The following is a 13452-nucleotide window of genomic DNA, read 5'->3' as shown; positions in this document are numbered from 1 at the left end:
GTTCCCCAGGCGCATAGTGGCTAACGCAGAAGCATTAACCACTACAATATCGACACCACGCTCTTGACAGGGGCCATACATGTTAGGCTACTCGAACATGCTGGATCGTTTCGGGGGCCCCTCCACATTTTGTCATGAGTATTTCTTATTGGAACGGAGGGTCTTACACTGTTATCGGGCCTACATCTGTTAACCTGCTCGGGCGAACCCGATCATTCCGGGCGCTCCATGCTGTGTCTTGAGTACTTATTTGAGAAGATGGCGCTATGTTCTTGGCGGGCTCCATCTGTTGAGCTGCTCGGGCCGGTGGTGAATACAGACGGGGAGGGGGGGGGGAGGGGGAGGCACGGGACCGTGCCCCCATGGACCATGCCGACGGGGCTGACAGGCTCCGAAGGGGCCCAAAACTGGCCAAACAGACACACTTTTCTTTGACACACACGCTTTGATCTCATAAGTGGAAGACTGTTCACTCTTATCGGGCCTTTTCTGTCAACCTGCTCGGGAACTCTTGATCACAGAAGGGTATTGATTCACGGTCTTGCGTAATTTCCCTTTGCTCAGAGAGTCTTGTCCTCTGGCCGGAGCCTTATAAGTCAGCCTGTCGGAGCACTACCAATCGTTTGGGGCCCACCACGTGTGTCCTGGGTTCTTTCCGCTCGCTCTGAGGATCCCACACTTGTTGACGGGAGCCTCCTCGTTAGCCTAACGCAGCACTCATGATCGCTCAGGTTCCGTCCCTATTGGCCTTGGTGTCTAGCCTTAGAGCAGCAGTCGGATATCCGCCGATAAATTTTTACGCGCGATTGTCGGACGTAATTTTACGCGCCACCGACGTCGTATGTGTCGTCTTCCGTGGGTATGGAGTGTGTTATTATACTTGTGTCATTAAAGTGTGTTGTTATACTATGTCATTATACTTGTGCGCCACGTTCTTGACATGCTTTGAATGCGAGGATATTTTGCACTCGTTTACAACATAGGAAAAATTCTGTCATCGGCCATCACCTGATAACATCACCCAACCGACTAGCCGTAAACAAGTTAGAAATCGAGTCTGCGCTTGGCTTTGATGGTATTTAGCGGTGAACTTGAGTTTATTTTGCCTGTTTTTCTTAATCACCCTGCCTAAAAAATCTCAGGATTAAAAAGGTCTGAACAAAATGATTGGGCTACATACAAGTGCATATGTAGCACGCCTCGCTTTATGGGGCTACGCGCAGCAACATGGGTTCCTACAATAACTATATATATATATATATATATATATATATATATATATACATATATATATATATATACATCCATATATATATATATATATATATATATATATATATATATATATCTCTCTCTCTCTCTCTCTCTCTCTCTCTCTCTCTCTCTCTCTCTCTCTAAATATACATATATACATATACGTGTAGATGTACATGTAAATCTAGATGCATATATTTATCAAAAAATATACACATGTGTAGGTTATATCCTCCTTATCTTACAATTTAACGGCCTGAATGCAAAGGTATTTTTTAGAGGGGGACCAAAACTCAAGGGACCTCACAATCTGCATGCCTTCCCCCTTGATGTAATCCTGGACCGGCCCCTAGCCCAGAATAGTGCTCCTGGGTAGCCTGTAGGCTACCCACATGTCTGGGTAGGCCCAAGAAGTACCAAGAAGGGTGCCATGAAACATATTGAAACCTCCTTACATGTTATTGCCCCATACACCAAAACATGACGCCAAGTTTTATAACTTCAGAAATTTGCAACCGCAAGATAACGTGACTGGACATTTGTAACGGTGCATACTTAAATGACGTCATAGAAACCTTAAGCAAAGGGTAAGTACTAAAAAATTAGTTGTAGCAAGCGTTTTGTGTGCTAAAACCCCTCAGAATACAATAGAATTTGGCGAAATATTGTTAATTTGTCACAGTTATCGTGCATATTCTGAGATATTGTTGCAGTAGCACAAACAAACACTATTCAGCACTTTAGTGCCACCCGGTTTGAGGATAAACCGTTGGCCGCGTGGTACCGGCGTTACGGGAGTTCGCGTCCGGAGTGTGCGGCGATTGGGGCGGTGAGGGTGCTGCGTGCTTTGGGAATACGGGTTTGTTACCAACTAGTAAAGCTCCCCAGCTTACTCTGTTAAGTCACAGTCATGTCTGCAAGAATGTTCAAGAAGACGACGACCACCACGACGTCTGTGTCGTCGGGTGGATCCGCTGCGGCAAGTCCAGCCAGGAGCCGCTCTCCGAGTAGCCCGGCTAGGACCACCCGCATGGAAGAGAAGCAGCAACTCGCTGGTCTTAATGATCGTTTGGCTGCTTACATCGAAAAAGTTCGTTCCTTGGAAATAGAAAACAGCCGCTTGTCCCTCCAAGTGCGCTCGTCCCAGGAGATTGTCACCAGGGAGGTGACAAACATCAAGTCCCTGTATGAAAGTGAGCTGGCAGATGCCAGGCGGCTTCTCGATGAGACTGCCAGGGAGAGAGCAAAGCTGCAGATTGATCTGGGAAATCTGAAGACAGAGAGGGATGACTTGGCCACCAAGTAAGCATATCAAATGTGTATTGTGTTTAATGTGAAGTGGCAGCATTGTACCTATACACAAAGATAACAGTTGCCATCAGATTATGTAAAGATGTCATGCATGTGTCACAGCATCATGTAAAGATGGTGGTCATAGTAAGTTACAGGTGTATGATTGGTCCTACTGACTTATTAAAATTGTATGATGTATAAGCACCTGTTTGTTTTCTAAAACTTTTTAGCATACAAAATAGCTTGTGTGGAATCTTAGTAAATTGATACACATCTGCAGTCACTGTCACATCATCAGTCACATACACATCTGCACCACATCTCAATACTATTTTTCTAAACCATCAGTCTTTGTATAGGTGAAGGCATTGTAGGTTTTTTTTGCATCAACGCCCTTGAGAAAATGTATTTTCACACTGCATCCATGTGCAAGAGGCAGCATAGGTGTATTAGAAACTTATGTGAAGCAAACTTGATATGCAGGAAGTATGATATGCCATATCTGCATTTTAAGGTTATTTTGTGCATGGCAACATGTTTTTTGAATGACTGAAGTTTCAAGTGCAGATAATCCTATGTTTGGTAAACCCTGCCTCATAACCTAAAACCTAAAAACTAGCATGTTCTCCATTCTTGCTATATGGACATAAGGGCTGTAAAACATATTTTTACTGTTTCATCATATCCCCCAGGTGGGTTTCTAGTACGTTAACTGACATTGGCATTGATAACTCATTGCACAAATGTACAACAGCTAAAAACATCCTGAAATATGTTCCCCTGTGAGATGCTGTGCTCGTTCCATTTAACGCTAAGTGCCTGCACACGCAAGCGAAAAGGATTCGATAGACAAAGAGAGTTGTTATTCTATTAAACCCATGGTACACGTAGGTCGGTCGGCCGCGGGGCGCCCGCCCCGCCCATTTCGCCGCCCATTTGCCCGCGGGCGGGAAAAGGCGGATGGGACCGCGATGGGCGCGCCGCCGGCGTCTTCAGTACATGCCGGCCTCCGCCAGACGGCAGCACCGGTACACGCGCGGGGTGGGATTCAGCCAAGTATCGGACGGTCGGCGTCGTTCCGCCTCGGTAGCACGGAGCGACGCGGGGTGCGTGGGTTGTTGCAACGGACGGATGTGGCCAAAGCCCCCGGGCTGGGCGTCGGAGGGGCGACGGTGGGCCGCGTGCGATCAATGTCGCACGGGCTGAGCGTGTCGCGCCGACCGCCGGTGAACTTCCTGAAGGCGACCCGCCCGGTACAAGCCAAGGCCGCGTCAAATATTGACCGAATACCGGAGATACAGCGAAACAGCCAGCGATAACTGTCCGTGTGCGTGGAGGCGGATCAGCCATGGCTGACAAACACGATAGCGGCGGTGCTCTGACGTCAGCCAAACCGCGGGCAGAGAGGGTTTATTGTTATTTATTTTTTACTATTTGTTGTTAATTATTTATTACATAGCGGGCTGGCTTGATACCAATAACCAAGGGGCGTGGTTTCGCCGAATGGATCGTGGGAGAATGGTCTGAACAGCGAGAACACGACTACCTGCCCCTGGAATGCCCCAGGATCTTTATCCGGTTTTGGCCCAACCTTTAGGTTGGGAGGGGGGGGGGGGGATTTCTGTCGAACCGAAGAGGAAAGAAACTGCACCCTTGCATTTGACCGACCCCGAAATGCTTTAGAACCCGTTGTGAACGTCGCATAACAGCTGCCTGGCGCTATGCTCGCTGAAGTAGCACACTGGAGGGACCCGCTTTCCCACGTAGAGAGTCGCATCGTAAGTGCAGTTCAAAGCACAGGGCCCACACTGTCGGCGACCTTGGCTTGGGACGAGAACGGAGGCGTACGCCCGGGGCTCCACGTGGCTTCCGCGCGTACGCCGACCACGTGGCTGATGCCCGCGCGTTGCGGTCGGCGATTCGCCATGGCTGGAGGTCGGCTTTGTGCCGTGCCACAGGGCCTTGAACTAGCGAACTGCCCAGCACATCTCGCTGCCAGTATTGGGTGCGACATCTTGGTCTTCATGGAATCGGTATCCGAAAGAGACATGGTGTGAGTAAGTGGCTTTTTCTGTCTGTAAAAGCACAGAATAAAGCAAGGCTCGAAAATTCGTACGCTGGGGTGTCAAGGATGTAAATATAAATTTATGCTACCGGACTCCTGGCTCTTCGGCCCCACATAGCGTTTCGCTCGCTTCTAAACTGTGGCCCTTTGACCTCCAGCCCTGACATTCTGCCCCGTCCGCCCGATATGCCAAGCCGAGAGGGGGGGGGGGGGGGCATAAATGCAAGGTTAACTGCCGTTGGGCTCGATGCTGATAGGCCAACCCTGAGCGAGCGGAGCGGAGAAACAACAGGCGGTGAACCTCGAGGCGCGGGTGCAGGATCATGAAAAACATCCACATTTTTTCTACAAGTGGCACAATATCATAGCACACATAGAGAAGTCGCGATATAGCGTACAGTTGTTTCAAGGTTGTGACGGATTAGGTTACTATTAAAGCTATTGTTATCTACTCAGCGGGTTCGTGGCCCCATGTGATGGCATCCGACACGTGCACACGCAAAGAATTACGTCACAGGAAAAATCCATTATCTCTCGCTTCTGGAATCTACCGAACCAGTTATTGGTGTTGTTGACCAGTGTGCGGAGGCGTCCACACGTTTATACATCGTGCGGGATATCAGTGCACCGATCTTTCAAATGAAAATATTTGGTTCACAGCGCTGAGTTCGCAGCTCGGTTGGGACCGTAACCAGCTTTTTCGTCAGCTAACTTGCGTGATGAATGGCGAACTCATTTTTGCATTCCAGTCGTCATAATAATTGCGCGATTGCCAGTCTGACTGCTATCCAGCCTCGTAGCAAAGCACGACGGCCTTCTTTGGAGTTGCGGTAGTACATCAGGGCTGCTCTGTTTTTGTACATGGCCGACTCTTATCTAAACCCCGGCTATCGATCCTGACCTGAGGTTTCAAATCCTCGCCCAGGAACAAGCGTCCGGCATTTGTTTCAGGATTGTGACGCAAATGCAGCCTGCGTGCCGCCAGTGACACGAGTGAGTTGTGATAACACAACACAACAGGCGACAACACGAGTTGTCCGCAAGAGCGAAAACGTTTACTTTATCGGTGATTAGGCTGTTACGAATGATGTCAGGCCTGTGTTGGTTAGTCTCGACACAGGTATTTCCTGTTGTTGCATGATCGTCGTAGGTAGCACACAGGTGTCAATTGTGCGTTGGTATGTCCTTGCATTGCGGTTTTCCGATACTGAACTTGATCAGCCACTCGGATCAGGCCATGAATATTGGAAAAGAGTTGTATCGTTTGCTCGCTCCACTCGTATCAGGGCCATGAATATTGGAAAAGGTTGTGTCGTTTACTCGCCCAGGTTTATAATGCGTTGACCTGCGGGGAGGCTTAGGGATATCAGCTCTATAAAACATGCGAAACATGTCTGAAAGTTTGTGAGCTCGAACATAACGGTAAATGCCATTGCCTGACTGAAGTGTACGATGGCAGCAGCGTTTAGCAAAACGACGTAATACCGTGCTGTGCATATCGCCATTTGTTTCGACGTTTCATTTTGTTTCGCTGAGGAGCGCATCGTGCTCGCGTGCGTCAGACGCCCGTGACTAGCCCTCGCACCGTACCCAGAGGCCCAGCGCTGCCACCTGCACCGCCAGGTGCCGACGGCAGGCGGCGCCACCTGGAGATCAAACGCGATGTGTGATGCGCCTCCTGACTGGGGGGCGTTGTCGATGCCCAGCCTCTGTCCCTGACGGGGTGGGGAAATTTGACTTGGGGACCCAGATTTCGAGTACTTTGTTTCCTTACTAGGTCAGATGATATTTTTGTTTTGTATCCACTTGCATCGTAGAGTCGAGTTAAAAGAACGCTTTTGCGTGCTAGGATAAGCATATCCAAGCAAAAGTGTCCTGGAGAGGCAAGAGAGAAACCGGAGATACACTTGATTCACTGACCATTCAATGACCACTTTTTGTGAGATCTTGGTGTTTGTAGGCCGTGAATATTGTCAAACAAGGTCAAGCTCTAGGTCACTGTTCGAGGTGCCTTCGGATGTCACGTCACCAGCCTCTTAAGCGGATTAAAACAATCAAAAGCCTTCAGCCTCGTTTTGAAGGTTGAGTTTGCGGTTGGCGACAAGTGCTGACCTAGGCGGCGTGCTCCTCGAAGCAAAATGTTGATCGAGATCATTTTATGCCAGTGACCTTCCCTGACCATCATCAAGCCGAAGGAGAGAAGTTTTTGTCGTATTCCAGAAGTTGAGCATTGAATGCAAATTCATAAAGCAAGTTTCCTGGTATAAGGCGATGTGGTTTTAACCTTAAGCTGACCTCCATACCTGATCCAAGGTCAATGGCATTGGAAGTGTTGTGACTGCAATAGTATTCAGTTCAACAGTCTTTTGTCTAATAAACCATCTCAAAGTTGTGGGACTTTGTCTAACAGTACGTTGATGCATCATTTTGGACCACTCCTCAGGGATTACTTTGCTGAGAGCCATGGCCTCATTTTGACCTGCCACAGATCAGCGACCTTACGAGATATATCTTATGATAATGACTATTCAATGGCTTACATCTTTACGAAGTTTTGCTCCGCTGTGCCTCGCCGCCCGGAGTTTTTTTGTGTGAAAAACCTTAGGCATCAAATTGACTCACGCCCGGGCGCGTGTTTGGCATGATGTCCGCTGTTACATCGAGCATTATCCGACTGCACGCTTTCTAGCGTCTGTCCCTTGATTTCGCTCTCTAATTACAAACACCCAAAAACGCGGTCACGAACGCTGTCAGACGCGCGACAGGGCCTCGACCTGACGTGACACCTTTGTTACCGCTCATTGCCGCCGATAAAGAGAATTTGCCCCACAGGTAAGACGCATAGGGAAAAGGTGTGCGTGAGCGCGTCTTTGTTGGGACGCCGTAGGGGTTCGGCCGTCTGAACGCTCCAACAGAGCGTGGCGTTGTGCTTGTCTTGCAGGCTGATGCGCCGCGAGCGGGAGCTGGAGAACTCCGAGAAACAGGTGAACCTGCTGGACGCGCAGGTTCGCAGCCTGCAGGACCGCCTCAACCAGGCTCTCCAAGAGCGGAAGAAGGCCCAGGATGACCTGAAGGTGAGGCCCCGGCAGACCGCCGGCCGTCATTGCCGGCCGTCGGCCCTCCAAGGGGCCGGCTTATGATCACTGTGGCTTAGCTCCGTTCAAGGCCGGCTCCTGGCTCACTGCACATATTTTCATGCGCCGGCTTTACGCTCGATGTGGGCGGATTTAAGCGGCGTGTGCGCTCGCGCGGCCGGAAGCGACGCATACTGTTCCATAGCGATGGTGGGCGCCGCTGACCGCCGCCGACAGGGGCGTGTGACGACCGCTGCCTCCCGCTACCCAGGAGTCGGAGCAGGACAACCTCAAGCTGCGAAAGCAGCTGGAGGAGGTGCGGAAGCAGCTGGAGTCGGAGGCGCTGGCCCGGGTCGACATGGAGAACCGCTGCCAGAGCCTCAAGGAGGAGATCGAGTTCAAGTCCAGCGTGAGTTGACCCTTGTGAACGGGATGCTGACGTTGGCGCACTCTCGGAGGCTGACGGCGCGCTGACCTCTGCCCTACGCCGTGGTGCGGAAATAGGGGCGGCAATGGTTGGTGTCCTTGCCGGTCCGGCCTGGGTCATTTTCTGACCTCTCAGTGTTTCGTTTCTGATCGTCATTGACTGCGTGATGTCCTACTAGCGCGACAAACAAAATCTGTCAGAAATTTTCCAACCACTATCATTGCATTTCGTCCCAGACTTAGGCAAGTCGACATAAACCACGTCGCCAGTGCTATGAGACACGACACAGGGTCGGTCACCATGGCCGTGACCGACGCGCGACCGCCTGGCAGATCTACGAGGAGCAGCTGACGGAGACCGCGCAGCAAGAAGACCGAGGAGATCAGCGAGCTGGACGGCCAGCTGCAGTCCGAGTACGAGGCCCGCCTGCGCGACTCTCTGCAGGAGCTGCGCGACCAGTACGAGATGCAGATGCGCGCCAACCGCGAGGAGATCGAGACCATCTACGAAAGCAAGGTGACCTGGTGTCCTGGCGGGGGGCCGCCGCCGCGGCTGGCGACGGCAGCTGAGGCGTTATGCTGGGGAGATGGTTGTGACAACTTGGCTGGAAAGTCATCGGTTTGGATAGCACGCGTGGATGTTGTCAGCGCCAACGCCGATTGCTATGCTCTCGAAGTGTCGCGAGTTAGTGTAGATGGGCGAGTTGGGCTCGTCGCCGAGCAGCTGTCCTCGCTGACGCTACGCCGGCACGGCCGTACGCCGGTGTTGTGGCCCTCTGGTGCCAGCCGTGCCTGCAGCTCTGTCCCGCTCCCTCCGCGTGCCGGCGTTGGTGTCGTCTCCCGGTGCCAGCCGCGTCTGCAGCTCTGCCCCGCTCCCTCCGCAGCTGGACGAGCTGCGCAGCGCCCAGTCGCGCAACCAGTCGTCGACGGCCAGCACGCTGCGCGAGCTGCGCGAGACCAGGGCGCGCATCGACGGCTTGCAGGGCAAGATCGGCGAGCTGGAGGGCACCAACACCACCCTGCTGGCGCGCGTGCGCGACCTCGAGCGCCAGGTGAGACGCCGGCCGGGCGATGCCCCGGTGGTCAGACGTGGCGGGCCACCGAGGACAGGACGCCTGATTGCTGACTGGCGGAATGTTTTGGATCGTCTGGGATTGGCGGCTCTGGGATGGAGCCCGCGTTGCTAACCCCAAAGAGGCGTTTTGTCGTTCATTCATGCAGGGAGCAAGTAATTGTCAAGCTGCTAAGTAATATATACTTGTATTATGTAATATATATATGATTTTTACATATGTATAATAATATAATATATAATAATACATAATAAATATAAATAACAAAATATATGTATATATATAATATATATATAATAATTTATAATTTTACCCTGGCTTGACCAAGCCGCAAAGTGGCCGGGCATTCCTGGTTTATGAAGGCTGGGGCGGATGAGTAAAACACATCTCTGCTCGGAATAATTGCCAGTTAGATGTCCCTCGTGGCGTTGGACGAGGCGATAACAGATTTGAGAGTTGTCAGCTGTTATGTAGGTGATGCCCAAAAACTAAGGTAATGGAGTCAGACGCCTGGGGCGACCGACACCAACAAATGTCGATGCTTCGGAAGGTCTCATGACAGTTAAGCAGGTGACGGCCCACCGATATAATATTCACCTACCAAGTCACAAAGAATTTGTTTGAACAGTTCCTTGGTATGAGCCTGGTTAGACTTGGCGATTTTCCACTTCTCGTAATGTAAGAGTTCGCGAGCTTTTTGGACGGATGGGCACGCTGCAAATATCTAGGACTCAGTACACTGCTTCGGAAGACTTACTTTCATCCCGACTGAAATGGCTGGAGTCAACCCCAGCAAACCGGACAGAACGTGACCGGCTCTATGGTGGCATGTGAGCGAGATGACCCCTGACCACCATGACCCGACCCTGCCAGGCCTGACCTGACCTGGCTCGAACCACTCCCCAGCTGGACGACGAGCGCACCTCCAGCGCCGCCATGCTGATGGCCAAGAACGACGAGATCCACCGTCTGGAGGAGATGATGCAGCACCAGCTGCAGGAGTACCAGGACCTGATGGACATCAAGGTGGCGCTCGACGTCGAGATCGCCGCCTACCGCAAGCTGCTGGAGTCGGAGGAGGCCAGGTAGGCGCGCGTCAGCCCGACCGCCCGGTGCGCCGGCGCCGCCCTGTTGTCAGGCTCCCCGCGCTGCCCTGTCGACGTGAGCGACCAAACCCGGGTGTGCAATATTGTTTGCACGCGAAAGTAACTTCCATTCTGTCCTCTTTCAATGTTTGTGGTCTTAGCACTTCAATTTATCATTGCACGGACTGGCTGTGACTGTTGCCTTAACACGAGGTTTCAGCACAGACTAATTAATTATTAAGGCTATTTCCCTGTGAATTGTGCGAGTGACCGCACCTCTACCGGGGAGGCGCGCGCTTCTGACCTCGGGGCTCGCGTGTCGGGCAGGCTGAACCTGTCGCCGGGCGGCCGGCACGTGGTGGGGGTGGTGGAGCGCGGCTCGCGCGCGCGCTCCACGCCGTCCGGCGGCCGCTCCGGCAAGAGGCGCCGCACCGTGATGGAGTCGGAGGAGGCCTCCTCCGTCGGCTTCGCCGTGGCCAACACCTGCCACGGCGACGTCGAGATCATCGACGAATGCCCCGAGGGCAAGTTCGTCAAACTGCACAACAAGTCAAACAAGGAGGTGGGTGAGCTTTGTAGGGTTAGTGCGGTATATTCAATAACACCCACCACCTCCACACATTCATTTATACTACAAGTGGCTGAAACTGGTTGATGCCAGCTGCTTGAAGCCATTCAGGATTATAGCAGTTTGAAACCACGTAATGGCTTAAGTCCCATTTCTGCCACCAGTTGCTGCACATCTGCCTGGTGCGCTGCGGACCGTGTGCGATGAGTTTTCCGTGCGCCGCCTGACACCTGGCGTCCCCCGCACGGCCCCGTCGCCGCTGACGGGCGCCGTCTCCGTCCGTCGCCACCAGGTGTCGCTGGGCGGCATGCAGCTGGTGCGCAAGGCGGACGACAACGAGACGGACTACAAGTTCCACCGCTCCATCAAGCTGGGGCCGGGCGAGGAGACCACCGTCTGGGCGTCCGAGGCCGGCCAGACGCACGACGCGCCGCACGTGCTCGTCATGAAGGGCCAGACCTGGTTCGTGGCCGATAAGATGACTACCACCCTGTTCGACATGGAAGGCGAGGTGAGCAGCGAGGCGGCGGCGACGATGTGTGGTGGGGGGGGGGGGGGGGGAGGGGAAGATCAGATCGGCTCTGCGGGCTTTCGATCTGTTTCTTAGCGCGGTTTTTCGTCAGTCCAGTTCGTGCCGCCTCTGATGATGGTGCTGTTAAGGGAAGCTGCTGACGTCCCTGGCCACTGCTGTACAGTGATCAGAGGCACAGAAGGATCTTATAATCCTCTGCTGGTTTTCTCGGCGTGCTGATGGTGTTTTGCTAGGTCTCCATTCCACCATTCACCGAACATGATATGACGTTCCTAGCAGCCATTCACTGCACGCGTGTTGTGTGCCCTGGTGTTGACTGACCACTTGTAAGCATTCTCTGTCGTCACGGACCGGGTGAATCCTTCATTAAAGTCTGGCCATTGATCTTCGCCTTTCGCGTCTGATGTTCGAAATTTCGTCATTGCGAATACGTCACTGGCTGGTGCATTGTTGGCTGCCAGTGACCGGTCGTGGCGTGGTGTTTTGTGGCGCACCGCCGGCTTGACGCGCGGTCTGACTGCAGGAGATCGCCCAGCGCGTCTCGCAGCGCGAGAACCGCTCGGCCAGCTTCTCCACACGCCGGCAGCAGACTCTGGCCTCCAGCTCCGAGCAGGTGGGTACCGCTTCGGCGGTCGGCGTGCGCTTCTGGCCCCCGCGCGCGAGCGGCCGGTCCGATGTACGGCGACGTGCGACGCGCTCTCCCGGCCTGATCGTGGCATTGTTTGAGCGTTTGGAAGGTGGTTAAGCCGTTGTCAGCGAGCTGTGTGTGTGTGCGCGTGGGGGCGTGTGCTGCAGACCGGAGGAGGCGCCGTGCCGTCGCCGGCTGGACGCCCCGCCCCCGTCCCCCGGCGGCGTGCCCGTCCGCGACCCCAGGGGCGCGTCTGCAGTGGCCCGTCCCGAGCTGAGAGTGGATCCCGTCATGCCGCCCGCCCGGCAGGTGGAGGGCGGTGCTGATGACTCGCGCGGCAGCGACTGGAGCCTCCTGAACATCTTCGGCGGCCGCCGCGCCCTGCGCCAGTAACCGGCCCGGTGAGCTCTGCTGGCTGGGGCGGGTGTCAGGTGCCATCGCTCGGCAAAGGGCACCAAATGTCGTGTTAAATGGCCATAATGGTCAGCCCCCGACCGCGGGTGCGCTGATCAAAGTAGTTCGTGTCTGGTGAATGCTCTACGGCGTTATCGAATGAGAGCGCGATTCAAACCATCAATTTGTTCCTGTCACACGTGCTGCTCGCTTCCCCAGTGTTTCACCATGCTCGCACCACTCGCTGCCGTCGTACAGGTATTGTGCGGGAGTGGCGTGAGCTGACCACGTGCTCGACTGACGCCGTGGCCTGTCGCTCCGCAGAGTCGGCGATCGACCGGCCGCCCACGGCGCCGGCAGCAGACCGCGCCAACCGGTCCCACCGCTCGTAGCACGCCTACTACGCCCGGCCGTCACTGCCAGCCCCCGGCCGTGAGCGCACCGCCACGCTGACAGGCCAGCCGACGGACCGTCCGTCTGTCCGTCTGCCAGCTGCTGCCAGCCGCTTCGCCCCGCTAACGGCGCGCGTTTCATCTTTTAGATGTCTTTGTCCTGCGTTGTAGTGACCGCTTCACCGCGAGTCCGGCGTTAGCGCCCCTCCGGTCGCTTGGTGCCCGCCCCGGCCCCCGCCGCCCGGGCGGGCTGGCTTGGTGCTGCCTCTGCCTCCGCCTCCGCGCGCGCGCGCTGCTCGTCATCCGTGTGTACGTCATCACCCGCGCGCCCATATTCCCGCTGAGGATATGTACAAAGTTTGACCGACCCTCCGTGGTCTGTAGGTGTAGGTGGTGCTGGGGAAGCCGCGGCCCTTCCCCTCTGGCCTGTCGGGGGCGACCGCTGACCCCGTCTGACCTGTCTGGAGAGGCCAGTGGCGCCTCTCGACTGGACGGGGGGAAGGGTCGCGGCCAGCCGACACCCAGCGGCGGTGTTTTATTTTTGTATCACCAGTCCGGGCTCGTCTGGAGGATATATAGAATAAACGTTCTAAATCCTGCTGGTGTTTGAGTCAGTGCGCAATGGCCAGCGTCGAATGCGACGGGCGATATTTCTTTGATACGCGATGA

The 13452-nt window shown here is 54.2% G+C and overlaps 1 protein-coding gene across 1 annotated transcript; it reads left to right on the top strand.

Moving 5' to 3' along the window:
* Nucleotides 1-2042: 2042 nt before the first annotated feature.
* On the top strand, nucleotides 2043-13381 carry LOC119104003 (lamin-C-like). The gene is given in 12 exon segments (XM_037227717.1): nucleotides 2043-2556; nucleotides 7554-7686; nucleotides 7958-8095; nucleotides 8446-8472; nucleotides 8474-8629; nucleotides 8997-9164; nucleotides 10092-10270; nucleotides 10598-10832; nucleotides 11131-11349; nucleotides 11894-11983; nucleotides 12308-12399; nucleotides 12716-13381. Coding segments are annotated over 11 exon segments (1821 nt in total). The 5' UTR covers nucleotides 2043-2164; the 3' UTR covers nucleotides 12392-12399; nucleotides 12716-13381.
* The last annotated feature ends 71 nt before the right edge of the window (nucleotides 13382-13452 follow it).

This window comes from Pollicipes pollicipes, unplaced genomic scaffold, assembly GCF_011947565.3.
Source record: "Pollicipes pollicipes isolate AB1234 unplaced genomic scaffold, Ppol_2.1 Scaffold_5724;HRSCAF=6776_pilon_pilon_pilon, whole genome shotgun sequence".
In the NCBI taxonomy this organism is placed as follows: Eukaryota; Metazoa; Arthropoda; class Thecostraca; order Pollicipedomorpha; family Pollicipedidae; genus Pollicipes; species Pollicipes pollicipes.
The sequence above is the reverse complement of the archived record's forward strand: the minus strand, read 5'-3'. Positions and strand labels throughout refer to the sequence as shown.